The sequence below is a fragment of the Aythya marila genome (genome assembly GCF_965140915.1).
Source record: "Aythya marila genome assembly, chromosome: 9".
Lineage (NCBI taxonomy): Eukaryota > Metazoa > Chordata > Aves > Anseriformes > Anatidae > Aythya > Aythya marila.
Genome location: NC_139050.1, coordinates 13,594,805 through 13,621,829, shown reverse-complemented (window position 1 = coordinate 13,621,829; position 27,025 = coordinate 13,594,805). Strand labels below are relative to the sequence as shown.

Below are 27,025 nucleotides of genomic sequence, written 5' to 3'. Positions count from 1 at the left end.
ACTTGTTAGCAGTTGCTTCAAGTGGTCACACAGATACCATCTTTAGTTCCATTCTAGACCTGAAATTGGCTGATTGGCTCTTATGCCCATCTAGTGGGATTATTAGGACACAAAATAATTGTGAATAGTGGGATTATTAGGACACAAAACAATTGTGAACTTTTTTGTAAATTAGCATCAAGGACAAAGTACTGCCAGATGACTCCATGCTGGGACTTTGGGTAGATGCAGCTATTTCTCAGTTCCAACTGATGTTATTTTTCTGGGATACAACAGCCAGTCCTTCAGAACTTGACTTCATAATTATGGCAGGGGTGCAAATTGTTTGGTCTGGTGCTACTCCTTCCTTAGAACCACAGAATCATTAACGTTGGAAAAGACCTCTAAGGTCATCAAGTCCAACTCTTAACCTAACTTTCTTGTCTTTCTCTCTCTCTTATGAGTTTCTTCAGTGAGTCTTATTACTGGGACATGGAAGACAATTTCCAAGTTTTCTGTGATAAATGTAGGGGCAAACCTGACAGAATTGATTGCTATTACCCCAGAACCGCTAGAAACAGTATTCTTGCAATAGCTTTAAATTGTGTTTGTTTACCCTCCTTCCAGCTGATACCTATCCCTCTTGTGTCCTTGTCTGTAATGGGCACAACTAAAGATGCTTTTTGATACCATTGTTTAGTCATTGTAAAAGGAACTGAGTGCTATGCTGTGTTTCTCAATCAAATGCAGTGAAAATAAGGAAATAAAAATGCTTAATTGTTTAAATATACAATACAAAGAGCACAATAGCTTCCATGAATGACAATGTGACAATTGCATCATGAAATAGTAGCATTTATTTTCCTTGTCTTCAAAATCTTCTCTTGAAAGGAATTTTCATATCTTCCTTCCTTTGTCACCAAGAGCAGCTTGCAAATCCCTGTGTTGGAGAGCACTTTTAATGCACGTTCACTATCAGTTTGGAGTAAATCATCACAATTGTATTCTATAAGGTCCAGCACCTCTGCTGTGCTGGCAATCTAGCCTTCCATCATTTGTCCAACGTCTTTCAACACCTGGCATAAGTTGTTGGACCAAACTTGGCAAATACTAACGGTACTATCACAAAAGGGAACGCGGGCCTGATAATGCTCTTAATTCTGTATTCCCAAAGCATGTGCCACATTTGGAGAGAAGCCATATGAAAGATGTGGACAGGCCAGCATGCATAGTAAAATACTGTGCTAGAATATACAAACGCTTCATTTAAATACCAGTCAGCATCCATATCCATGGACTGGATCTTGGAAATAGTTGAAAGCAAACGGTTTTGTATTGTTCACATGGGAAGAACATTTCTATCCTCTTTAAGAATTCCTGAAATAAAATTCTGTAGTCTTTGTTATGCAAGGGATTAAATGTAAATGAACATGGCGATCCCTTCTGCCAGGAGATAGAAATGTGTCAGGCATTCCAGACTGCAGTTACTTCCTTGTTCTTGATTGTGCCCTCCAAGAGTGATCTCCCAGGAGTTCAGAAAGTGTGTTTTATGATATAAGTAACCTTTGTTTTCATAGTGGGTTTGTATCCTGGCTCACAGAATTCTGTCATTCATATTAGGTATCCTTCTAAAGAAAAAGATTTTATCATTTTAGATGTCCAAGAGTGGTTTTCTGCTCTTCTTCCTCTACCACATCCCTTTCTGAAATGGTGATGTCACACATTATTCATATGCTATTCAAAGGAAAAAAAAAAAAAAAAAAAAAAAAAGGGGAGTGGAAATAAATGTATCTAGATAGGAGTCAAAGAACAGGAAGAGCCTTTGAAATGAGGAAATCCTGAGATGATGGAGAGTTACTGGTAGTGGGAGAACACAAATCCTGCCCCATACTGTTTCAACAACCTGGGGAAGAATTAGGTTGTATTTTTTTCTAAAAAAGATATAAAAAAAAATCAGCCCAAATAAATGGTATTCACAGTCTCAAACCTGATGTTCCCCAGTGTGTTACCTGTGGGAGAGCAGAAGGATTGTATTCAGTTCCATCTAACAAATTGACAAATCTGCTCACCATATGTGGAGGTCATTCTCTTAGACATGCCAGTTAAGGTGTCTGATACTTCTCTGACTTGTGGCATGACCACATCCTTAAATGATCCTTTAAATAAATACAGTTTTTAAAAGTGATCATTTTTGATGTGGTTTGGTGAAATCTTGGTATCGTTGATGCAGGTGCTCCAATTCTGTTGGCTTCAGTGGAAATGTGGTTTCTCTTATAAGTTACTACACTATGCATAGCTGTGACTTAAACTTTGCTTATTGCCATTTTCCTTTTTCTTTCTTACTTTTTAGGGTAAACATTGTATTCTTGACGTTTCTGGTAATGCGATCAAAAGGTTGCAGATTGCCCAGCTGTACCCAATCTCCATTTTTATTAAGCCCAAAACAGTGGAAAATATCATGTGAGTAAAAATATCTTAGGCTAAATTGTTTGATACTGTCATTGTATTTGAATAGCCAGCTGCAAGTTACATGAAGATATTTGTAATACTAAATTTTTAAAAACATTTATTTATTTATTTTGCTCTGGAAACTTCCTGGGTTGAATTTCTAGGGACTGCTAGGCTGGGTTTCTAATCCAAATCAAGAGTGCTCAAGAATGAATGCCACCGCAAAATTCTGTGCAACATAGTGTCAGAACTGCTCATTCTCAGGACAGTCTCCACTTAAATACGTCATTTAGTACACTGCCTCTTATTAGGTTAATTCTCAGACGATGGCTTAAAATTTTTTTTCAAAAGATTACAGGTATTTTTTTTATGTGTATAATGTTTTCAATCTCAGGGAAATGAATAAACGCCTAACAGAAGAACAAGCCAGGAAGACATTTGAGAGAGCTATGAAACTGGAGCAAGAATTTACTGAACACTTCACAGGTTTGTTTTCCTTGGGGCTGTTCCCTTGCCAGAGTTGAAATTTTATTCCTTGCTGTATAGTAATTGTTTTACCATTGAGATAAGGCTGAACTTTGTTTTCAGGCTGATCTGTGATTTTTCTTAAATCATAGAACCACCGTTGTGCTGCTATGCTGGTGCCAATTTTACTAATGAATTTAATATATACAAAAGTTTACCAGTAGCCTAATTTAGGTTTTAAAATCTTAAGGCTTCTTATTACTTTTCTAGTATTGAAATGCAGATGTTTGCTTTGTTGCTATATTGTATACTTTAAAGCTTTTATTTGTAGAGCTGAGATTACCTAGTGTTTAACTTCCAATTTTTGAAATTGGGAAATAAAGAATGTTAGTAATTAAATCTCTGGTATTACGGCATGACTGCCTTATGGTACTTTGGTCCAAGGCATGCACAAATGTGGTTTGTTAACTGTAACAGCAAGGGGTAGGCTATAAGTACTCAAACTGATTTATTTTTTTTTGCATTGTGGATTACAGTATGAGGAGAATGATCAAGTCAGGACTTTCAAGAGGACAGAAACAAGCCTTTTCTATTACTGTCAGAGATAGGCACCCTCCCCCTTCTTTCCTGTTGTGTTCTTTTGCAATGTTTCAGTGTTTGCCCCATTTGCCTCCTTTTTGTGACACGTCACCTTTGCCAGTTTCTTCTTCCCCATAATGCATAGGCAGAGCTGCAAATGCAAAACATCCTTAAACAGTCTGCTTATCCTGAGCAGAGACACAGAAAAGTATGGTGACTTCACATGGGAGGAAGGTGAAGGACATAGTAAACTCCCAGCCTGTCTTCCTGCTGCCTTGTTCTCTGCATTGTGTGCTACCCACACAATGAACAACTTGAGTCCCTCCCGTTTTTGTCGGCATCCCTATCTGCTCCCTTGCAGCCTTCACTGTTTATCCCAAGCCTACATCTAGCTTTCCAGCTCTTCCTATAGCCCTTTATTCATCCGCAGCCAGAAAGCTGTGGGATGCTCCAATATAGGTTGCAAATTCTCCCTCTTATAGAGTCATTTCCCAAATGACTTACAGGTATGTCAGGTTTCTTGTACAGGAAGCCATTGTGTTTATTTTAATAGATATTAAGTATTTAGTTAATAGTTGATATTATCCCAGGTCATGTTAGGACAATATATTGCACAATTCTGTTAGCAAATTAAGAGCCAGAGTTCAAGATACTTTAAAATTTTATGGTCCCTTTTTAAGAGCCCTAATGCCATGGACCATTTTTCTTCTTAGAAGTATAAAGCTTATGTTAAAGGCAGATAGCAACATCCCATGGTCAGATTTGTCTTTGCTAATGCTGTTCAGGGCAGGAGTTCTGTTCTGAATCTATCTGAGATACTTGAAGACAATACAGTTCCATTTACTACTTACCATTTGGAGGCTGCCACCTGTATGACTCAGCTGGTACAACAGATTGTGTGAGCATCACTTAATCTGTTAAGAAAAAAATACTATATCATGTGAGTTAACTGAAATCAACTTCATCAGCAAATTAAGCTTAGACTTACTTAAACTTTGCAGTGAACCATATGAAGAGCACATGCATGTTCTGTTTTAAGGGTCTTGAGCTTTGGAGGGGTTTTGGCTGAACATAGCTGGAGAGTAAGATGATAATTATCATCTAAGTAAGATGATAATTAGCAAGGTAAAGATGTTTCTGAATCTTTCTAGTGCCCTGTAGTGCTGTGAACATTACACTTGAGCTGTAATAATTGAACAAACTCCTCCCACAGGCACTGTGACAATGGGCTGCAGATGGGGAGAAGGTTTTTAAGGGACAGGAATGATGAGTAGGAATAAAAGAAGTAATTTGCATTAAAACAAAGCATGGAGGCAGCAGTAATAAATTAATGCACAAAGTAGTACATCTGGCTTGCTTCCAACATTATCTTTCACACTAGACTTTGTTTCTTAGCTTATCAACTCTGAGGTGGCAATTCTAATTAAAAATAAGTCGCTATCTCATCACAATCGCTTTTTCAGGCTGAAGAGTGGTAAGGAAAGCTCAAACTTCATCCTCATTCTCACCAGGCTACACTTCACTCTGATATGTCAAAACACGTCATGGCTCATTTCTAATTATTTTCTAGGCTTGGAGAAAATATATCTAACATAATCTGAGCATTAATTGCCTTTTAACTATATGAAAGTTTGATCTGTTGGATATACAATAAATTCCATGAGTTGATGCTCTTTTTTGCCAAAACCAAAGCTAGTGCTCTCAGGTAGAAACCCTGAAGGTCAATCAGCCTTGCTGTGAAATGTCAGGGTCTGGTTGAGGAGTTCACCAGCCCTCACTACATCAAGCCTGATCAGACTGATGCAGTACGTAGCCCTGTACAGTCCTGTCTTTTTATCTTGGAAACACAAATGAAAGCTGGACCAAAGGGAGTGTGTGGATTGACTTGTACCAATTCTAGCACGTAGATAGGAAAGGCAAAAAAATCCTTCTCAGTTGTATATGAATATGTTTAAAAAGAAAAGTATTTCCTAACCCCAGGCCTCCAAGTGGAAGAGATGTTGGTTTGTGTGTCCTATAAAATCATCAGCAATGTACTTTTTGTCCAGAAGCACAGTAACCAGAATTCTCCATAGGCATCCCTTCCTTCAGCAATGTGAAATCCTTTTGCTGCTGTGTGAGAGAAAATAACCTCCTGGCTTAGAACATCTTGGTTTCTGTATGGAGCAAGGAAAGATGACTGCTGATTGCCACATTATGTTTTGCAGCTATTGTCCAAGGAGACACACTGGAAGAAATCTACAACCAAGTGAAACAGATCATAGAGGAACAGTCTGGGCCTTACATCTGGGTTCCAGCAAAGGAAAAATTATGAAAATGGATTTTTGTTTTTCATTTTCTAACTGTCATCACCTACTACATCTGACAACTCTTAAGCCCTTCCAGTGGAGCCTGCCTCTAGTTCTTCCCAGTGTGGTTCATACCCTAACCATCACATTCTGCAGTTCCCATAATGCTTTAAATTTGATGTCTTTCTTAGTTTAAATAATTTGTATTATTGTGTGTTGTTGGTTTGCCATTTTTCAAACATGACAGTGGAATGGCCTGACCAGCTATTAGTTTGGGGTTGGGGTGGGAGGGAATTGCTTGGTAAAATTCCTTAATGTTTAAGGGAAAGTAACTTTCAAAGATTTTTCAAAAAAGCTTTATAGACCTTCTTTTAAAATTTCATAACAATTGAAAGAAAAGTTCTATTCAAGGAAGTTGTAAATCTTGAGTAACTTTGCACGCTTAACTTTAATAGCATGGTTTGGTCAGGGCAATCAATTTCAGGTTTTATTTTCTGAGTTAAATTCTGTTCTCACAGATATTTTTTTTCTTTCCAGGCAGTTAAAGAGGAACTTTAAAATTTTGAGTTAACGTTTTCATTAACTCCCATTACTACTTCTCGAGGGATATTCATTTTCATAATTTCATATGGATATTCTTATAATCTATTTTTTCATTTTTTTGCCAATAAAATTGCTAGGGATAAAGATGTGTAATGTTTTTAATCTTCCTTGTGCAACACTATTTATAGTGTCTTACAGAAATTGTTTATAGATAATGGTCACCACACTTTTTGAGCCTAAAATATGTTTAGGTGCTAGGAAACCTTGTATTTTTCAGAGGAATGCCAAATTTCCCTTGGCAGTAATACAGAAAACAATTGCAGAGATGGTTATTAGGGCACTGAGAGAGTGATTCGTAGCCTAAAAATGTGTGTTCTTAGGGGTCAGATTTTAATGAATATTTTACCCACAATAACTGCCTATTTTGTTATAATAAATATATATATATATTAAACTTTCTTTAACTAAACTCTGTAACTATGGGAATTATTTTCTTTACATAGTTGCGCACACGTATAAATATATATATATAAAAATATATATTTTTCTTTTACCACCTACTCCTAGCTTTTTGTTTTGAATAAAAATACAAATTAGAATTTACCTTCCTTAATCTCATGAAATCAAATGGGCTATGGTGGCTGGGCAAAAAGTCCAGGGAATTATTAGTTACAATAAAAAAATACGTGCAAGTTCTCCTCTTTTCTACGGAATTTCAGGTTTGTCTTTTTTTCTTTGTAATATGCATGTCTTAACCAAAGGGAGAATTCAGTCAAGAATACATTTTATTTTTCTGTATATGTTTATCTTGGATTGCATAGGTGCAAGATCTTCCATTTGGAATGCACTAACTTCTGTGCAAAATGTTATAAATACGTTGTAGCAAAACATGGAACTACCTTCAGTAATGAAATTCTCTAATTCTCGTATTATTTGGTACCTGCCATTGCTTATTTTAAAATGGTTGTTTATGAGAGGGATGTGCTTATGGCAGTCACGGTGCAGTCACACAACCAAATTAGCTTTGGTTTGTAAAGAATTACCAACACTATCCATTCCATTTGTTAGAAAGAGGAGAACAGCTAATAAACTTTATTGTACAATGTATTTGTCAAGTGTGTTTTTAATCAAAAGAAATACACGTGGAGTAGCATTTTAAAATAATTGGCTGAGACTGTACACAAAGATAATATATTAGAGAAACACTGGTTGACTAGAATGGGGCAAGTGAGGTTAGTACTTGGAGTGCAGGTTTAAACACTGGACAAAATAGGTGCTGTGCCAAATGCTTATAAGACTTGCAGGAAGAGTAAGCTACCAATGTATGGCCCAAAATTATTTCTGTTTTTCTATATTGGTAAAGTAGGTGTGCTGTCTTTCTGAGAATCCTTCCGTCTTTGGAAATGCAAGGTGTGTACTATCGATGCAAGTTCTGACAAATAATGTCATGCCTTTTTTAGAGGAGCTGAAAGTGTCTGCCTCTTTAAAAGTGGCCGATGATTCGAGGCATGCAGTGAGACGTTTTAAGACACCAACTTTTAGATCGTATTTTTAATCTCAACTGAAATTCTGAAATAACTGAGGAATCTGAAAACTATAATAACTTTTGAGATTTCTATATCATATACATTTTTATTTTCCCCACCTTTTTGAACTGATCAGGAATAGAGTTAAATTTCATGTTCAGCTGGATAAATCTGAGGAATTACCCTCCCCTGTATGGAAAAGACAGAATAACTTTCACAGAGCTTTTCTCCAAGGCTTTTGTCATGTATTAGGTGTCACTAAATAACACTTCACGTTCAGACTAAAGTCCACATTACCCTAACGGTTATCATGCTACTTCCTCCTGTCAAGTGCACAGGCTTCCTTATTGTTCCTTGTTCACTTGTGATTCATGACAGAACTGAGAATACGGCAACAGACAAGTGACCTTCAGCTCTGTCAAAATGCCTAGCTTCAATCTACTTTTACTTCCTGAGCCCCGTCACTTAGGGAATACACAGAATTTGTATTTAGGATGAGGATTTATTTCAACAGCCTGACCTCACACTCTTGAGTCAGTGTGCAGCTGTTTATCTAAGTCTATAGGTGGTGCTAAAGCAGTAATAACCTCATTGGTGCCTTGGATATTTTGTAATTTCCTAGTCTGACTTGTTTTCAAGTGTAAAGGCAGTGTGAAGAGAGGCAGACTTTTTTCCAGTCCTCCCCCCCGTGATCATTATGAAGTGACGTGTGCCAAAGTAAGCAAGATAATTTGCGGAACAAAGTGCACTTTGAATTGAATGCCGTTGATTTTCACCAAGAAGCAGACTGGGGAGAGCAAACTTGCAGAAGCGCTGCTCTTTGGGTGTTCTGAAGGCTGGAAAAAGCACAAATCCCAAAGACTTTTGCAATGAAGAACTCCAGGAATGTCTTCGTTCTTCTCTTTGTTCATGCTAGTAAGTGCCCTCCAAAAACTATTTTGTTGTGTTGTGATATCTTTGGGGTTGACTAACATGTTATGTGAGAGAGCAAAGGAAAACTAGAACCATTTCAGAACCAATTTCAGGTGGTCAGGAAAAGGAATAGAAAGAAAGGAGGGGTGAAAAATCAAGGATATATTGAAAATTATGTTGATATTGAATATAATATTGATGGTATTGAATATCATTGACTCATCGGTTGTATTTCTTCAGCACGGAATCTACTGCTTTTGTCTCAGTGATGCAGTGATGTTTTCTCGTAGGTGCGTACAATTCCATGACATTTTTTTGGTTTAAAAAATATTTTTAAATAAATAAATAAAAGCTTTATTATATTAAATATAATTATTGAATTATATTTAATATGATTATTGAAATATAATATAAAATATAATTATTGAATTATATTTAATATAATTTATATTTAGCATGATCTGCGTGACATGTTGGCTTTCTCTTGTCACTCCCAAGTTCTGGTGGTGAATATTGTTAATTTCTCTAGAGGTGTAGATGCTGTTTCTGAAGGACTCCACAGTTCTTTGAAAAAGAACGCTGGTTCTGAAATGTTCCTAGTTCATTTATTTATTTTTTAGATTTTCTGTTGAAAACCTTTGAGAGAGTATTAGTAGCCTTTTGATAAGATGTTAAACAGTGCAATAGTGTTTTTTTCAGCAAAAGAGTTTGGGCCAAGTTTGTGAATTAACTTTGGTTTAGAATCTTGTCTACTGTTTTAACATGTTCTTGGCTGGCAATGGAAAGATAGTTTAACTACAGACCTGCTCTGTGCTCAAGCCCACTTTAAATCTATTAATTCTCAAGGAAGGAAACAGAAATTTGTTGTTACAGGAAAGTCCCCAGCCAGATGCTGGGCCATGTTCAGCAGTTCTGAAAGGGACAAACAAAGTACCACTCTCAGATAGGAGGGAAGGGGGGATCAGGAAGAAGCAGATCAGTGTGGTTTCACTATCTAGGCTGAAATGTAGAGCCAAATGAGCTTTGCTTCATGTTTCAGGTGTGTGTGGCTAATGGTGTCTTCATACACTTATACAATTTGTGCATTATTCCTGTGTGTTCGTGTTTAAAGCCAAAATGTTGACACTGAAGAATGGTACCTAGTCACATATTGAGATGCTGAGAGAGCAATTTCATTTTCAGTTGCTTTTGTTTGGGGAGTGTGGGGGGAAAGCCTTTATCAATGAAAACCTATTTTTTTCCTCCTGCCCCAGTAAATTAATAGTGAAGATTTCCCTTCAGTAGGTGAGGCTAAGCCTCTTGGTCCTCAGAATTCCTGCACCTCCTACAGAGGTGGGAACTTGTTTTTCCCTCTACTACACATGCTACTATAAAAAGTTCTTGTAAGCTTTCCAAGTGTGACTCTGAATTGGAGCAAGCAAAGCCCTCTGTTTTTGTACCTGTTGGAAAACAAAGTTTATGGCATCAACAGTCTTGTTTAGTCTGCAACCATGGAGTCAGAAAAAGTATGTAGCTACTGTTGAGTGCTAGTGGAATCATATAAAATTAGAAAATTAGATGTTGTGTCTCAGCTTCATGGCTATGGTGAGGAAGCAGAGGGCCAGTTAGAGCTGGTGAAGACTATGTTACAAATAACTTCAGGCAGACTCCAACTTAAAAGTCAAAATTGAAGAAAAAGTGATGGAATTTGGTGCTAACTGCTTACAAAAATGACCTGTGGCCATTTTTCACTGTAAAGCATACTCACGTTTTACATACAGCTGCACAACTTGCATGTGATAATATATTCCTACAAAGTGTTTGTAGCTTTGGTATGTACAAGACAGCCATTGGAGCCTCCTGAAAGACACCTTTCTTTCTTCAGTGACTAGTGGAATCTCCTCTACTTAACACAAGTCTTCTCATTCATGGAACTGCCCACCCCTTTTCATGAATGTGGTAACAGCTTCTTATGAAAGAGTGTTTTGAAGAGACAAGCTTACTTTTCTACTTTTCACAATAAGCCTAGTGGCAAGGTTCTTCAGCACCTATGGTGTTTTTTTTATTTTTTTTTTTTATTCAGACCAACAAGGAAAGGGTCAGGGCTCCAGGTACTAACTTGCAGTTTTTGAGACATAGCTGTCCCTGGGCAGTCTCTTTGGCTTTGTTACATGTCATTTTAAATTTTAGGTGCCATCGTTTTAGATGCCTCTGACTAAACAGGAAAGATTGTGTGTGTCCCAGGACGTGTCTCGAGCAGACAGATGGAAGCAGTAGTTCTTGAAGTAAATGGTGCTCTCTAAGGATTATTCTCTTGTGGTACATATATTTTAAATGTGTCTCCATCTGTCTGTGCAATACCTCTGACCCTGGAATCTGTTCAGGAGCATTCTTTGCAAGTAGAAAGCTTTGGGGAGGGAAAAAAAGAAAAGTCATTAATTTTTCTTTAATGTTAAGTGACCACATTGTGCAAATGGTGCCATATACATTTTCAGGGTGGCTCCAGAACACAAACCTGAGAAGCTTCTTCAAGTCAAAACTAGGCTTTTCCCTGAAAAGAATGATGGCACAGAAACTCACAAACTTGCAGCCCCAGAAAGTTAACACAAAGATGTCCTGTTCTGCAAAGTTTTAATAACAGTCTAGCTGCCCTGACTTGTTCCACGATACTCATATTTCTTATGTCAGAAATAGATACTAAAGCCTGATGGCATTTGAGTTGGAGCCTATCCTGTTTTCAGTCCAAATAACTTCAGTATTAAGTGCATGTTAATCTGAATGAAAGCAGGAGAAATGAGAAAAATCGCTGTTGAATGAGCCCCATTTTTGGGGAGAGAAACAAAATGAAAGGCTGGCTCTTTGGGAACCTTCAGTTGGTAAGCTCTGTTATAAAGGTACCAATTTATTTTATAATATTTTCTTTTGGTGTTGTCTTTGCAGCTCTCAGCCTGGAACGTGTCCGGTGGTGCACTGTCTCCCAGCAAGAACTTTCCAAATGTAATGATATGAGTAAGGCCTTTGCTGGGGCTGGCATCCTTCCCCGTCTAGAATGTACAGAGGGAGGGTCAGCTGCTAACTGTACCCAGATGATCAAGGTGAGCTGTAAGTGATAAGTGTCAGTGATTTAATAACCCTGTATGCCTAATAAATAAACCACGTGGTGATGTACAGAGCTCTGTGAGTGTCTGATGATGCGGACAGATGGCCATATGCTTCCTGGCATTCATGTCTTTGAAAAATCAAAGTGTATACGTATACTTTTTTTTAAAGGCATAACAGTATACATATGGACCTGAATGTCAGAATGGCCCTGTCTCTTCTCTTTGGCTAGTCACATATGGCCAGTCATTAGGAATGCAAGTAAAGGTCTTTAATATTCATTCCTGAATAGTAATCTTTGATTTCAGAATTGTTAAATTTATTTAGTAGATACTTAAGAAGGGGTGGAGTGGTACAGTGCAGACAGTAGTTAAAGCTGTGCTTCTGAGCCATTAAGTGGATTGTCTTTTAGTAAACTCTGGGTAATACTCCTTTTTCAGGATCCCAGCATGGAAATTTTATATACAAATGAGTATAAAGCCAAATATCCCAATACCAAACAAGGGTACAAAAGGGAGACAAAGCAGCAAGTAGGGTGAGCAGAGGACATGCAAACTCAGCTGTATGAATTCAGCTGCCCAGAGCGTGCTCAGTTTGGGGAAAAAAGTTCAGCTCTGGGGAAGACTTTAAAGACTGTAAATATGTGGCTTTGCAAAATGGTGTTTGGAAAACAATTCCCCCATTAGGAGGGGATGAGGGGCAACGAGGGGATACTGGAGGAAATGTGGAGGCAGGTAGTCACGGCTGTTTTCACTGGCAGAGTGTGAGGGAAGGGGAATATGGATGAATATGTTAAAAGATTATAGTCTGTGTGCATCTTGTTAGAAAACTTGATTAGATGAACTCAGAACCCTGCAGGTGGAAAACATGAGTAAGTAGTTTTCTGATAAAATGAATCTTCTCTGTAAGGCTTCAGGCAAGACTTTGTCCTTAAGACCTGAAACATTCTTGTAATAATCTACTAAATGTTTAAGCTGGCCTACTCTGTGTAGGGCTGTATGGAACCCCTGAGTCTGCATCTGCACTGAACTCTGCTCTTTGAAGCCAAAAAGGGGATGGGACACGAAGGCTGAAGAAGCAGAGATATGCTGTTTTATAACACTACATAACTTGGACTTAGTTCTGTGAATGTGTTAGCACATGGATAAAGTAAAACACTTATTTTTCTTTGAAGATGTTTAAAAATTGAGAAATGATTAAATATTAAACTAGGGACCCTGGTAATAATTTCATTTGGTCATACTCTTCAGCAGGTGTTTAAACACTTCTGTAGGTAAGCCTCAAGTGTCGTGACACAGAAATGAAGTGTTTCTGAAAATAATTAATTTACATTTCCATTGCATATATATTAATCAGAAATTCTATGTGAATTGTCCTGTGCTTTTGCTAGATGCATTGGCAAATACTTGCTTCAAAAAAAAAAATACCCACACTGTTCTTGCTTTGCCACCGCAGATGTGATTGTATGCACTTAAAGGAGCTAAGGTCTGTAGTCTGTAAACTACTGACAATTAAATACAATAGACATTTTTTCTCTCCCGTGTTGTGTTTTATATGCTGGGGTCTAGTCACAAGCTATTGATAGGAGGCTTTTCATCTAAAGGGAGCTCAAAGGCTCAGCTGCCATCTGCTCCTCTACCCCCTGCAAATGTGTGGCTGTTTGTCTGTTGAGGTACAAGCCAACAGGTTTCACAGCTATTTTTGAGTGCACACTTTGGCATTCAAATTTTGTGTCCCCAGAACACATCACTTCAAACAATCTGTGCGTGAACTCAGAAGTATATTTACTTTATTTAAATCTTCAGGCTTTGGGGCACTAGCTAGTGTTAAATGAAACTCCTGATTGATTGCCCTTAAGATCTGTCACAGAGCCGCTGAAAGAAAACATGGATCCTTATCTAAGGTTCCTTTGGACTGTGAAGACTAGTGAGGCCATCATGGTCCAGGGCTGGCTTCTGCACTATTTCTGAAGAAAGGCAGTTTTGAAGTTGTAAAATCCCTCTCAGTAATTGTTTTTCAATAATTTCTGAGTGTATTTAAAAGAACTTTGTGGAGGAAAGAGAGCTCATATAGACATTGACTGTATCATATGGGCCTTTTCTCTTAAGTTCATGGATACTGTGCCTCTGAGTGTTAAGAAATATTAATAACTAAGCTTCAACGTGTATTCTGACCTTGTGTCTGCACAGGATTATTTGGCGGATGCAGTGACGCTGAATGGTCGCTTGATTTACCAGGCCGGGAAGGAGCATGGTCTGAAACCTGTTGTTGGGGAAGTATATGATCAAGGTATAATCATACAACATAACTTTTGGTTTACTTAATACCACCTCTTTCCTATGCAGGGTGACTTTCAAAGTTAGAATAGGTTGCTTGTGGCCTTTAAGACATCTCAGTGCACAAAGATAATGGGGAATATGTACCCACAGTCAGCAGGTTCTCAAGAGGGGTGTGAACAACATTACTTGCCTGTGGGTGGAGGAGCCACAAGAGGCCACCAGCCAGCCTCACAGCAGCATTATAGTGACACATGCCACTTTTATTTGCCCCTTTTTCTTCCTGTGTTGCAGAGATTGGAACATCATACTATGCTGTGGCTGTAGTAAAGAAGAGCTCCAATATCACCATCAACAGCTTGAAAGGTATCAGATCGTGTCACACGGGGATCAACAGAACTGCTGGCTGGGATGTGCCAGTGGGTTATCTAATTGACAGTGGGCGCATCACAGCAATGGGATGTGACCTTCCAAAAGGTAAGAGGGCAAATATCTGTTCTTCAGCAATATCTTTATGTATGTTCTTGGGACCCCAGCACATGGACAGAAATGTGTGGTTTTGTTTGCTGTTTTGTTCCTTGGTGTTTTGGATGCTCCTTTTAAAGATGGAGTAGACCTAACATAGGTCTGATGAAAATGACAATTTTTTTTAAACTTGGAAAGGAAACTCTTTTGAGAACAGAACGTATTTCTTTAAACATTTTCAGAGATGTACTGTGTAGAAATTTTAGTATGATGTTGTGGGACATTATTTATTCGTTGCTAAAAATGTCTCTAATTTTTCTTCTAGCTGTTAGTGAATATTTCAGTGCAAGCTGTGTTCCTGGAGCAAATGGTGCAAATTATCCCGCATCCCTCTGTCAGCTCTGCAAAGGGGATTTGTCTGGGCAGAACAAATGCCAAGGAAATTCACAGGAACAATACTATGACTACAGTGGGGCCTTCAGGTAAGAATCATGGCTCTGTCACTTTTTATCTCTATGTTCTACCCATAGCCATAGTGTCCAGACTTCATTGTCAGGAAACTGAAGCCAGAGAACTTTCCAGCTGGTCCCATTAGAACATCTCTAGTGTTAGGATGACCATGATTTGAACCTAGAGATTTATTAAAAGTAATTTTAAACCCACTATTTCAGGTGTGAATGTTAAAATTAGATGTTTAGCACTTGTACTGAGCAGCAAAATCCCATTGCTGTTTGCTTGGTCCAATAACTTTTGACACAAGCCTTGGATGTCTGTTTCAGCAGTTTTTAAAAGTAGTAAAACCTGATGACCCTTAGAATTTGACAGCTGAGCTGCCACCCTACACAGCTATTTCACAGTTATCTCCCCTCAATTGCACTGAATTCTCATGACAATCCTCTGAATTCTCTGCCCTCCATTTTCACACACCAGTCTTTGCTCTATTTTCCGTCTTCCTGACTGCATGCTGCATTGCAGTTCCCAGTCCCTGAGTAATAGCACTGACTGAGCAGGGATATAATTTACTCCTGGGAAGCACTTGCTCCCCTCTTTGTAGTTCCCCAAAGGATTCTGTGACTGCATTAGACAGAAAACTCTCCTGCAGTCGTGATATTTGTCCCAGGCAGCACAGAACATGTTGTCCGTGTTCACCAAATGACAGCAGTGGTTTACTTCATGCTCTGTCAGCCCCTAGTCTCTGCCTTGAGCTAAACTCTCAGCACAAGGAAATAGGTCAGTGTCTGCTGGCTGATGGAACACAGCGCACAGTTCTCTGGCTGTCAGTCGGCAGTGCTCAGTGCATGGAAGCTGTGCTTCATAATGCTTATTAATATTTGCATTTATTAGGTGTTTGGCTGAAGGTGCTGGAGCAGTTGCTTTTGTGAAGCACAGCACGGTTCCTGAATACACTGATGGTAAGCTTTTGAGCAGTGGCTGCAAGCTCTGAAGTACAGTGCCTGTGATGACAGCATAATGTCAGATGTTTGATTTATTTTGAATTGAGTAATCAAGCAAAATGCTCTAATAGTGAAAGTAGAGGTACCCATATATATGTATGCACCAGGAGATGGGTGTTTGATTCTTTTTTTTTTTTTTTTTTTTTCCTAACACTTGCTAGCTTCACTAAGGGTGAGAGGTGGAATCCTTAGCTGCTTGTGGAAAGGGAATGTTGTCTTTGGTTTCCTCTTGAAAACCACGAACAGAAGTAGCACTGAAGTCTTGGTTTGATACCCAGGCTGTTACAAATGTAAGCGTTGCTTGTGGCTACCCAGTCATTTCCGCATAAACTAGCAGGAAGTTAAGAAGTGGAAGGGGAATAAATAAATTTAAAAAAGGGTTGCATGTAAACCTACACTTGGGAATGCTCTGGGTGCCATTGCAGGCCACAGTACAGTTCAGTTCAGTCGGACAAGTGTTAGACTGTGTATTGTCTTACTGGAGATACAAGACTAAAGTGCATAGGTTATGTTGTAGTCAGAAATATTTCAAAGATGCTCAGGAGAGCTGTGTGCATGCGATGCTTAGAGCAGACTTGGAGCCAGAGATATCAGTCCTGCCCGACATCCATTCCATACACATTTTCTGTCTGATTTCAGGAAAAACTCTTTCTTCTTGGGCCCAGAATCTTCGTTCCCAGGACTTCCAGCTTCTGTGCCGCAATGGTAGCACGGCTGATGTGACGGAGTGGAGAACCTGCCACCTGGCCCGAATCCCAGCTCGTGCTGTGGTAGTACGGCCTGACACAGATGGAACAGTTATCTTCCAGCTCCTGAACCAGGGACAAGTAGGACACCATTTTTCATCAATGCATTGCATTTGAGAAGGTTTCTCCCACCCACCTGACTGAGTTGAAGACAGGATATCTGGGCACCTTCGGCTCTGTGGGGTTTGAAGGAGTATGGGAGGCACTCAGCATCAGTAGGGTCCTGAAGGGAATTTTGCAGAGTGGGACGTAGGAGGTCATTTTTGCCCTCAAAGACTCAGGGATGTTGAAAATTACTTGAGATCTTTTGTTTTGTTTTGTTTTTGCTTTTTTTTTTTTTTTTTCATTCACTAATTCTTAACTTGTGGATTTTCAGTAAAGAAAACCTTAGTTGTTTGTTTGTTCTGTAGGCAACAGATTATCTCCTGCACATGAACTATGTCATCGTAGATATGCGGTACTAGGTAGAGGAATGTGTGACAGGTATTTTTCTTTCTTTAACATTACAGCAAAGATTCAATGATGCAGGCGCAAAGTTTCAGATGTTTGACTCCACAGCCTATGGTGCCCAGAATCTTATATTCAGAGACTCCACCACAGAGCTCGTTGCAATCACATCTCAGAATTACCAGGCATGGTTGGGTGATGAATATCTTCATGCCATGGAAGGCTTGAGCTGTGACCCCAACAGTAAGTTGTCTTTGGTTTGCTTTTGAAAACCATGAACAAGAATAGCTGATCACGGAGACCATCCTTATTCTGCATTGTCTTCATCTGATTCTTGAGGTTTATGGCAAGATGCCAATCTAATCTTCAAGCATGGAGAAAGGGCAGGTTTTGACCTAGAAACAGGATCACATTGCAGAATGCTTTCCTGAGCAAATAGGCCCATTTTGTGTCACAAGATGTAGACGTTTTCAAATCTTTTTGTTATACATGAGACATAAATCTGGTAAACTGTTACTGCTACGTGGTACTACATTTCTTACCCACTAAAGAGGGGAACCAGTAATGTGTTACTGTGTAAGTCCTCAGGTTGGTCTGTTGTGGACTTTAATACTATCAGAAGAACATCAAAATGAATTGATGTGTATCCTGGGATACTCAGAGGCACAGGTAAATAATTATGGCCACTGAACCTCCCAGACACGCTCTGTGCTGTGGCAAAGCCCCTGACCTCCAGGACTTCTCTCTTTTGGGGGCTGCTCAGTGACTGTTAGGTGAGGAAGACTGTGTTCAGTGTGGTTTTTTTTGCTGCACTCTTAAGAGAGTAGACTGGAAACAATTAACACCTTGCAGCTGTGCTTACTAATCATCAGTCACAGGAGTTCTTGTTCTTTCATACTGGATAGATTTGTAATGTAGACATACCACTAGTCTGGAGACTTCTGTGGTACCTGAAGCAGTTGTAAGTCTAAGCTAGAGAGCAGGGAAACATAGAACTGAACATTTTAAATAACATCTCTGACACGTGACAGTGGAGCAGTGTGTATGCCGCCTCCTCTTCTACAAAGGAAGTGAACTGTAATACTTCCTTTCCAATTTTCTGCAGCATTGCCAGAAAGCCTGAACTGGTGTGTTATTTCAACTGAGGAGATTTGGAAATGTGGTGAAATGGCTACTTCATTTAGGAAAAAAAATCTGAAACCAGAAATCCAGTGTATTTCAGCCAAGACAAAAGAAGAGTGCATGGAGCTGATCCAGGTAGGCTGCTACTAGCCTTGTGCAATAATAAACCAATTAACACAAGCTTCTCTCTCTAGGTAGGATTTAGAGAGATGTGCTCTTAGGTGATGATTAGGCAATGTTGGATTTCAAGGGGGTGATCTGTAACTCATATGGTATGAATGGGCCTGAACCCTGCTGCTCTTCCAGTGTAACAAAGGTATCGTTGCCCATCTAGCTGTAGCCTTTGTCTGAAAGCTCCTTTCACTGATGTGTACTCGTGTTTGGGGGGGTTTAGTTAGAGCAGATTGCTTGTTTGCTACCAGACTTATCTGTTGAGATGCAATGGGTATGATGCTGGAGTTCTTTGTCATCATTGTAGCAGGGAAGGTGTTTGCTGTTTTTTCACAGAAATCGTATATTTTATTTTTCAGAAAAAGGAAAGTGATGTTGTAGCTCTGGGTGGAGCTGATATTTACACAGCTGGGAAGACATATGGCCTTGTACCAGCTGCTGGAGAAAGTTACTCTGGTAAGAAGGTCAGGAAATAAAAATATAGGCCTTACTTTCCCAGGTTGAAAACAGATCTAAAAGCACAGCCTCTGTTCCCGGGTCTTGCTAGAAAAGCTATTTGCAGAGGAAATAAATATTAATTGTCATCACATCATGGACAGAGGAGGAAATAAGTATGGGTTGAGTTCCTACAATGAGTTTGTGGCAACTTTTTTGTGTCCTGCTGTTGGACCAGGATGAGTCTTCCGCAGTTTCAAGTCTTACACGGATCTATTTGTCTTTTCAATTCTGCATTGGAAAATGAGTATTCACAAAATCAAAGTAACTTTAATAAGAACGATACAGAAATTACACAATGGATTCCAGTTAAAAACAAATTACTCCTCATCGACGTGACTGCTTCATAGTCATTGATGAAAAAAGAGCTTATGGGAGTTTTGTGAATAAGGCAAAGTTTCAATGTGCTGCAAAACTCATGGAAGTTGTAACACAGTTTTGAATTGTCACATTAAAAACAACTTCTTAGAGCAGTTTTGTTAAGTCACTAATGACTCAAATGCCATTTTTGAAGGTTATGTACATAACAACTAGCATTAACCAAATGCTTGTATTCCTCTGCAGTTTACTCAGTTCAAGCATATAGGCCATGAGTGAATGCAACATCATGGAGTAGACAAATGAAGATAATTGTGTGTGTTCATAATTCCTGACTGGCTGATAGTCGGTGCAATTGAAGTTGGCACCAGATAAGTGTAATGGTTATGTACATTGTCATTAAGCAGTGGGAATGATTAAGGAAAGCAATAATACATTTTTTTTCTTTCTGCAAGCTGATGACAACAGCAATGCATACTATGCTGTGGCATTAGTGAAACGGAATCCATCCAATGCATTCTCCATCAGTGACCTGAAAGGGAAGAAGTCCTGCCACACAGGACTGGGGAGAACTGCTGGATGGAATATCCCCATTGGTATGCTAATTAAGAAGGGCATTATTAAGCCCAAAGACTGCAATATTCCTCAAGGTAAGATGATGATATCATGTATCAAAAATACAATAATAATCCAATTACAAACTTCCACTAGGGAAGTACAGTTTCAATATTGCATAGCTCTATATTAAGCTAATTTGTTCGCAAAGGGTGCTGCATTTTTAATGTAACAATTTGGCAAATTTTAAGTTTGCCACGTGATTAGACTAATGGAGGGGTCATGCTGAGAATGTTACATCTAACAGATGTAGGAGGAAAGGATTCCTTTCCCTCTTTCCTTTGTCAAAAAAAAATTGTTGGTTAATTCAGGTTGGAAAGGTCATCTAGTCCAGCCCACTGCTCAAAGCACGTCCAGTTAGATCAGATTGCCTAGGGCCATGCCCAGGCAAGTTTTGAGCAACTCTGAGGATGGAGGTTCTACAGCCTGTCTGGGCCCTTGTCCAGATTTTGGACGATCCTTGGTGTAAAGAATTTTTCCTTATACCTAATCAAAATTTTCCTTGCTGTCATTTCTGTCTGTTAGCCAAAAAAAGCAGAATCCTAACTCTTGGTCAACTTGTTTTCCACTTGGACCCTCCAGTCCTTTTTTTTACGAGCTGCTCTTCAGCCTCTCAGCCTCTCATGGGGTTATTCCAACCTAAAAGCAGGATTCTGCATTCACCTTCCAAGATTCCTGTCAGTGTGTTTTTCCAGTTTGTCCAGATCCATCTCAATGGTAGTCCTGGCCTTCAGTATATCAAACTACAAAGGTTTATTCCAGTCTTCAGAAATGTAATTGAAGTGTCTCTCTCTCTTTTTTTTTTTTTTTTTTAATTTAATGAACTTTAAGTTTATCATTTAGTGTTGAAAACCCTGCTTTTGCACATGTCCATCTCAGCTCTTGCTTGAGGATATGGACACAAGTCAGATGACAATAACAGGATACAGATGTATCCCCTCTAGGTAGTACTTCTAGCTCTTGGATGTCATTGCATTAAATGAAGTATACTTGTCCTGAATTTTATTGCATTTATTTTCAACCTTTTTGTAGTAGTGGAGAAAGGTACGGTAGTAGTGGAACAAGCAACGGTTCTAAATTTGCTTGTACATTTCCTGTCTTCCAGGGAGCTATTTACTTTCATTACATAATGAGTTAGATGATGCTTTGAAAATATTTTAGAAGTTTTAATTTATGAATTCCAGTAAAATAGCTATAACTCATGTTTCTAGTGTGCTACTAAAATCAGCATTGGTTATAACTTAATGACAGTGTAACTACCCTTTGGTGTGAAGAGCTGTGCCTTCCACTTACTATATTGTTTTTTTTGTATTTATTTTTTTTTAAGCTGTGAGTGAGTTTTTCTCTGCAAGCTGTGTGCCTTCAGCTAATCAGGATAATTACCCATCAAAACTCTGTCAACTGTGCATTGGAGATGATAGTGGAAACAATAAATGCAGTGCAAGTAGCCAAGAACGTTATTACAGCTACAGTGGAGCCTTCAGGTAATTAATACATATGGTGGTTATTTACTCCGTCAGTTTGTCAAAACACAATGAGGAACTGTTCTGCATCCCAGTCAGCAAAAAGCATAATTCTTTTTTAAAAACAGCCTATTGGAAACAGCAGCAGCCTTCCCCTTTATAAGATGCTGTGCTGGTCATAGCAATGCAGAGATCTCTGTGTGTGTACGTGTATATCAGAGCCTTTTTCCAGCGTCCTGGCCCACAGCCAAGCAGATGACTGACAGCCAAAGCCATGTTTCTCTTTCCCGTGTAAAAGACACCCACCTAGTGAGGAGCATGTGCATTGTCATCAGTCTCCAGTGTTGCTTTATAGCATGGCAGTCTCTACTGCTCTGGTCAGGTCATCCATAAAGAGTTTATGCAAGGAAAAAGGCAAATGGTAGTCAGGGTCTGGCTGCTGAGAGTCTGTGCTGAGCGTGGCAAGCTAGAAACAGGGAGCTCTGTGTGTGTGCCCCTTCACTGCCCTTACCCATTTGTAGCTGTATGCAAAAATAGGTTTCTGAACAGCACGAGTGGCTATGTTCAAATACCAAATCCTCTTCAGAACAAGGTATGGGGTGGAAATTGTGTGAAACGGAAGAAATACTTAATAACAAATAAAATAAATACTGTGTAACAGTGGACATCTACATGTGAGGCCATTAAGTTTCAAAGCCCCAAGTCTTTGGGTAGATCGGGAAGTAGCAATTCTTTTTGCTGACCTTCACCTCTGACGGTAATGGTGCATGTAACAGAGCTGGCAGTGAGCGAGTCTTCCTTCAGGGGAGGAGACTCAAACAGCAGTTGCCCAGTAAATATTCAAATGCTGGACTTATTTTTTTTTTTCACAAATCTATTTAGCTATGTCCAGTTGCTTTGCTGTGGTACGGGCCTTACAGGCAAACTGTATCCTCTGCCATACTTCACAGATTAACAGAGCTAGCTACCAGTCACCAAATGATAAGCCATACCCAAAGACTTGGAGCCTTTTAAGATTAATTAAAAAGATTTAAAGATTAGTTAGGTTTTAAAAAAAAGATTTTAAAGATTAGTTAGATTGTGAGGCAAAAATGGAGGGCGGCAATCTGCTATGAGGAATGGATGGGTCTAGCTGTAATGCTTTGTGATCTCTGAAACAAGAATGAGTTATGTATGGAAGGTGACTGGTGTGTCAGCTCTGTGGTAATAATAACTTTGTTTATAACTGTTCATGTTTAACCAGGTAAATGCAGAATTTATTCTCAGTAATTGTTAACAAGAATAATTTTTCTTCATGTTTGGTACTGTGTAATCCTTGCTCAGTTACAGCTTTACATCTTCCTGATCAGTGGGCTTAATGATCCTGGTTTAGGCAATGCTTCCTGAAAACATAAGTCTCAATGAGATATACTTTGTGTGTGTTTTAAAAGGAAGGTGTGAAAGCTGTTGTTACCAATTGGGGAATGCAGCGCTGAGTATCACACATCTTCTGTTCCTTTGCTTATCTAATGTTGGCCCTTTTTATTGTCCTTTCTCACACCATTATGAATCACTATTTGCTGCTGTATTACTCTGTCAAAATTCTTTATTTATTTTTTAAGCCTTGCAAAGATGTTAGTTTTCTCTCATTTCAAGATGTTTCACTTCTTGCTCTGTTTTTCCTCATTACTTTAGGGTCCAGTGGATTTATTTGCAGGAATATATAGAAAGCTGATTTCTAAATCTGTTGGTTATTAGAAATTATGTGGTCCCAATAAAGATGCTTTGAACTGAACTTCTCTCTCACATTTTCTAAAGGTGCCTAGCACAGGACTCTGGGGATGTGGCCTTTGTGAAGCACTCGACCGTGTTTGAGAACACAGATGGTATTTAGTTTTTCACGTCTCCTTATTATAATTCAGTTATTTTCGTTGAGTATTATTGCTCTAAAGCATTCGATGAGTGTGACAGTGACTAGTTTCTTCTTTCAGGTAAGAACACGGAAAGTTGGGCCCGTAACTTGAAGTCCAGTGATTTCCAGTTACTGTGTCGAAATGGTGCCCGTGCTGAAGTCACCCAGTTTGCTCAGTGTCACCTGGCTCGGGTGCCAGCTCAGGCCATTATGGTTCGCCCAGATACCAACGTTTTTGCTATATATGGACTACTGGACAAGGCCCAGGTATTAATTACATATTTATTCTATGCGGGAGTTTGATATGGTCTAACACAAACCAAGGATAAAGACAGTAAGGCTGTACTGCTGTATTATGTCCCCTATGTCATGGTACTAGTAGCATGTGCACCATGCAGAGTCCTTTTGGAGTGGGAAGGAGAACATAAAATGCATCCCTTGTAGTTCTCCTGGTAAAACCACTCTGGTGCACAAGAGATTTCAACTTTTCGCCCAGCCAGTGGTTTCAGTAGTAACCTTCCTGAAGCTTAAGGTGTTTTCCAAAATGGAATTACTTTTAAGTCTAACAGTACACACCAAAACTTTTCCATAAGGGAATTTTCCTAGCAATACAACAGTGTATAGTAACAGAACGTCGCTGGGCATATTTACACTGCAGTCATGTATATGTAAACCATCTAGGCAGACTATACCTGGCTGCCACAGCTAGATTCCTGTCAATACTGCAGTTGACTAGTTTAAAAACAATACTGGGTATCTCCGTGCTGGGCTTTTGATCACTCCCAGGCAAACCCTGTGTTACTCAATACTTGCACAGAAAAATGTTTTAAAAGTACAGCTCTTTCTAGATAGTAACAAGAACCAAAATTCTTGTAATTGCCAATGACAGGATTCTGTATATAATCTACTAGAGTAGATTATATAGTAGATACTAAAAGTAAACACAGATCCTGCAGTTGTGTGTGAACTTCTCATCTGCTAAATAGTTCCTATCACCTTTCATGTTGTACTAGGGAAATATAGCACTTAATCTTGCAAAATAATGAAAACTTTGCATTCTTGTCAGGAGTATTTTGGAAATGACAGCAATGGAAATGGATTCAAAATGTTCGATTCTTCAACCTTCCATGGAAAAAACTTGATCTTCAAGGATTCTGCTGTTGAGATTGTGCCTGTAAAAGAGAGGAGGACATACAAAGAGTGGCTGGAGAGTGAATATATTGAGTCCCTTGAAGGGATGCAAACACCACAGTGCTCTGGGTCAGGTAATAAGATGATACAACAGCACCTACTAGTGACTACTGTTGTTTTGTTCCTTATTTTATATCAGTTACAAGACTTGGACTAACACGGTGTAAATGGCAACTTCCAGGCCACCCCTGCCTACCACTTTCAGATGAGCTTCTATTTGGATAACGTGTTGGGCTAACATTTTAATGCTTCTTCCTGCCTCTTTGCAGGCAAGGTGCTAACAGCATCTGCTTATCAGGGGAGTGGGGTGGGTTTGGAAGCTAACCCTGTTCATGTGAATGGGGTAGAATTTGGGACAGAAGCCATCAATACTGTGCCTGCATGGCTTACAAGACCAATCCAAAACTGGAGCATCTCTGCAGTTGTTTCTGATGTGGAATTATGCTGGGCTGAAGGATTCTCAGATGCTGTTAGATGGATACTGGGTTTCTGATCTGTAGAAGAATTTTTGCATCTTGGAAGGCAGTATCAAAAATCTTGTCTAGTGAATCCACCCTGGCCTCCATGCTGGTAACGTTCCAACTCCTTCATCCCTGCTTATCCTATCCTCACCTTGTTGGGGGCAACAGTTTCTCCTGAGCTCTGCTGACAGAAGAGGTAAGTGCACAAAGGATGGACAGGCTGTGGACAGAGAGAGTATGTGCCATCCAAAATACTGCTTCTGCCATGTACAAGGTCCTCCAGCTTCCAGAAGAAGAAAGTAGGGGGAATCACCAAAGTCGCTGGAGGAAAAGGAAGGCCAGAGAGACTTGGAGGGACTACCTACTGGCATAGGAAAGAACAAAGCCAAATGTGTTCATCCACTGAGCTTGTTGACTTTCCACAATCAGTACTCTCGCTGGCTTTGGAGAGAAGTCGTTTTCCCTTGTCATCAGGAAACTTGTGGCTGTCCTCCTATACGGGGTTATCTGAGTGCCTGTGAATGAAACTTATATTTTCTGTTAGAGAAACAAAGTAGCTCACAACTGATTATGTGTTTCTGTGTCAATTGGTTTGTGGTATTCAGTTCTTATTTTTATCCATAGCTGCAATAACAACAAATGTTGCTGTGCTGCTGGCAGGCAGCCTCCTCCTGACTACAGCTACCACCTCATGATCCTGGGATGAAAAGACATTCAACATAACTTAAAAACAAAGCAAACCGGATAAAAACAGACATAAATAATGTAAATAAATGGAACCTAAGAAATAAACAAGAAAAGTAATTATAATTTATCCAGACTTTGGCCTGATCATTAAGCTACATGGTTTCTTACTTTTCCTGGAAAATAGTACTCTCTCTCCTTGCTTCTTTGCATGCAATTCCCAGCTTTTCCTTATGTTTCATTTGCTGCAAGGTTATCTGGGTTTAAGAGAGGAGTCAAAATACAGCCTCCGGCTATTTTGATTTTAGATTTTAAAGCTGTGGCAGCAGTAGCAAGCAGGGGCACGATATAACAGCTACAATGCTAGGCTTGAATCTGAGGTCTGTGGGCCAGGATTCTGTGACGTTTATGGCCTTTCACTTGAAGCTCCTTGGCCATGGCTTTCTGGGATAAATTTTAGTGATCAGATGCATAGTTCATATATTAAATACATAAATTAGCGTGTGCATTTCTGCCTGAAAGGTGTGAGGTGCCTTTTATCTTCACTTTTACAGATGGTTGGAACGATCACCTGTGTTTTTCCAAGGAATTTGGCTGTAGGAAGGAATTATGATAATTTCACATCCGTATTTTCTTCCTACACTGAATTATAATTATCTGCATGAACACAACTCTCCACAAAAGCTGTTCAAAAAAAAAAAAAAAAAAAAAAAGGAGTTATGCTCGTATTTGCTCAGTATAATAAAGAAGGGGCAGCAGTTTGCCTTTCCTTGCATGCGTGCCCGGTGCTGAATTACTTTCCGGCCCCTTGTGCTGTTAGGAGTGTTGGAATAAAAATGTTTTTGCACAGAGTTACATTGTTTAAAGGTAAGGAATGTGGCATTAAAATATGCTTGCAGTGATAAGAAAGCTTAGCAGATTACCTTGTAAAATGCAGACAACCAGATTCCTTAGAGCAATTAGGTGAAAATCACGGTGTCAAGTCAGATAAGGGAAGAAACATTGCCACTGCAAACAGGGAAAAGGTCAACAGAAATTTGAAATTTAACAGGCCAGCAAGTGAAGGCCATGCATTGTCTGTGAAGCATCAGATAGGTTGTGCACCTGGATTACTCAGTGGGGAAGCAGGGGAGGGTTCTGGTCGCTGAAAAAAGGATATAAACCGTGTTATGGAGCTGGTAGGTGCGCTCCTGCTTGTGGGGCGCCCACCATTGCAATCATGAATAAACTGCTACTTCACTGAGATCCTCGTCTGAGCCTGTTATTGGCTGCAGAGTGTTTCTCACAATCTGGGGGTTCGTCTGGGCTCCAGTCACCTACCGGGGAGCCCCACTGCCGCAGCAGCGGGAAGGCAGGCCCGGCTGGTTTCAGGGGTCTGTGCATCCGTGGTGGGGGTTCTGTGGGGAGC

General features: G+C 39.4%; 2 protein-coding genes across 10 annotated transcripts in view; both read left to right on the top strand.

Moving 5' to 3' along the window:
* DLG1 (discs large MAGUK scaffold protein 1) overlaps window positions 1-6,756 on the top strand; it is a gene marked incomplete at its 5' end in the record, with an annotated part of 148,738 nt that extends 141,982 nt beyond the window's left edge. For all 8 annotated transcript variants that reach the window (XM_082766956.1, XM_082766955.1, XM_082766954.1 and 5 more), the window contains 3 exons: window positions 2,330-2,439; window positions 2,822-2,913; window positions 5,679-6,756. In XM_082766956.1, the coding sequence (XP_082623082.1) occupies window positions 2,330-2,439; window positions 2,822-2,913; window positions 5,679-5,785 (309 nt within the window). In that variant the 3' untranslated portion in view covers window positions 5,786-6,756. The remainder of the gene's footprint in view (window positions 1-2,329; window positions 2,440-2,821; window positions 2,914-5,678) is intronic.
* A 1,213-nt stretch (window positions 6,757-7,969) lies between these two features.
* Window positions 7,970-25,729, top strand: MELTF (melanotransferrin). 2 transcript variants are annotated; one of them, XM_082767341.1, is made up of 16 exons: window positions 7,970-8,743; window positions 11,660-11,814; window positions 14,008-14,107; window positions 14,389-14,571; window positions 14,885-15,041; window positions 15,904-15,971; window positions 16,653-16,840; window positions 17,269-17,449; window positions 18,312-18,463; window positions 18,859-18,955; window positions 19,768-19,962; window positions 21,255-21,411; window positions 23,188-23,255; window positions 23,361-23,548; window positions 24,348-24,546; window positions 25,558-25,729. In XM_082767341.1, exons 1-16 carry the CDS (start codon window positions 8,698-8,700, stop codon window positions 25,626-25,628), a joined length of 2,205 nt encoding a protein of 734 aa, XP_082623467.1. In that variant the 5' UTR covers window positions 7,970-8,697; the 3' UTR covers window positions 25,629-25,729. The 2 variants fall into 2 exon arrangements, with proteins under 2 accessions (XP_082623467.1, XP_082623466.1); XM_082767340.1 differs by having other exon boundaries at window positions 7,973-8,743; window positions 24,348-25,697.
* The last annotated feature ends 1,296 nt before the right edge of the window (window positions 25,730-27,025 follow it).

Excerpts from the sequence above, each read along its gene's own strand:
- MELTF (XM_082767340.1), top strand. The coding sequence starts at position 8,698 with ATGAAGAACTCCAGGAATGTCTTCGTTCTTCTCTTTGTTCATGCTA. Across the intron at positions 11,815-14,007 it reads ACTGTACCCAGATGATCAAG|GATTATTTGGCGGATGCAGT; the intron begins GTGAGCTGTAAG and ends GTGTCTGCACAG. Across the intron at positions 19,963-21,254 it reads AGACTGCAATATTCCTCAAG|CTGTGAGTGAGTTTTTCTCT; the intron begins GTAAGATGATGA and ends TTTTTTTTTAAG.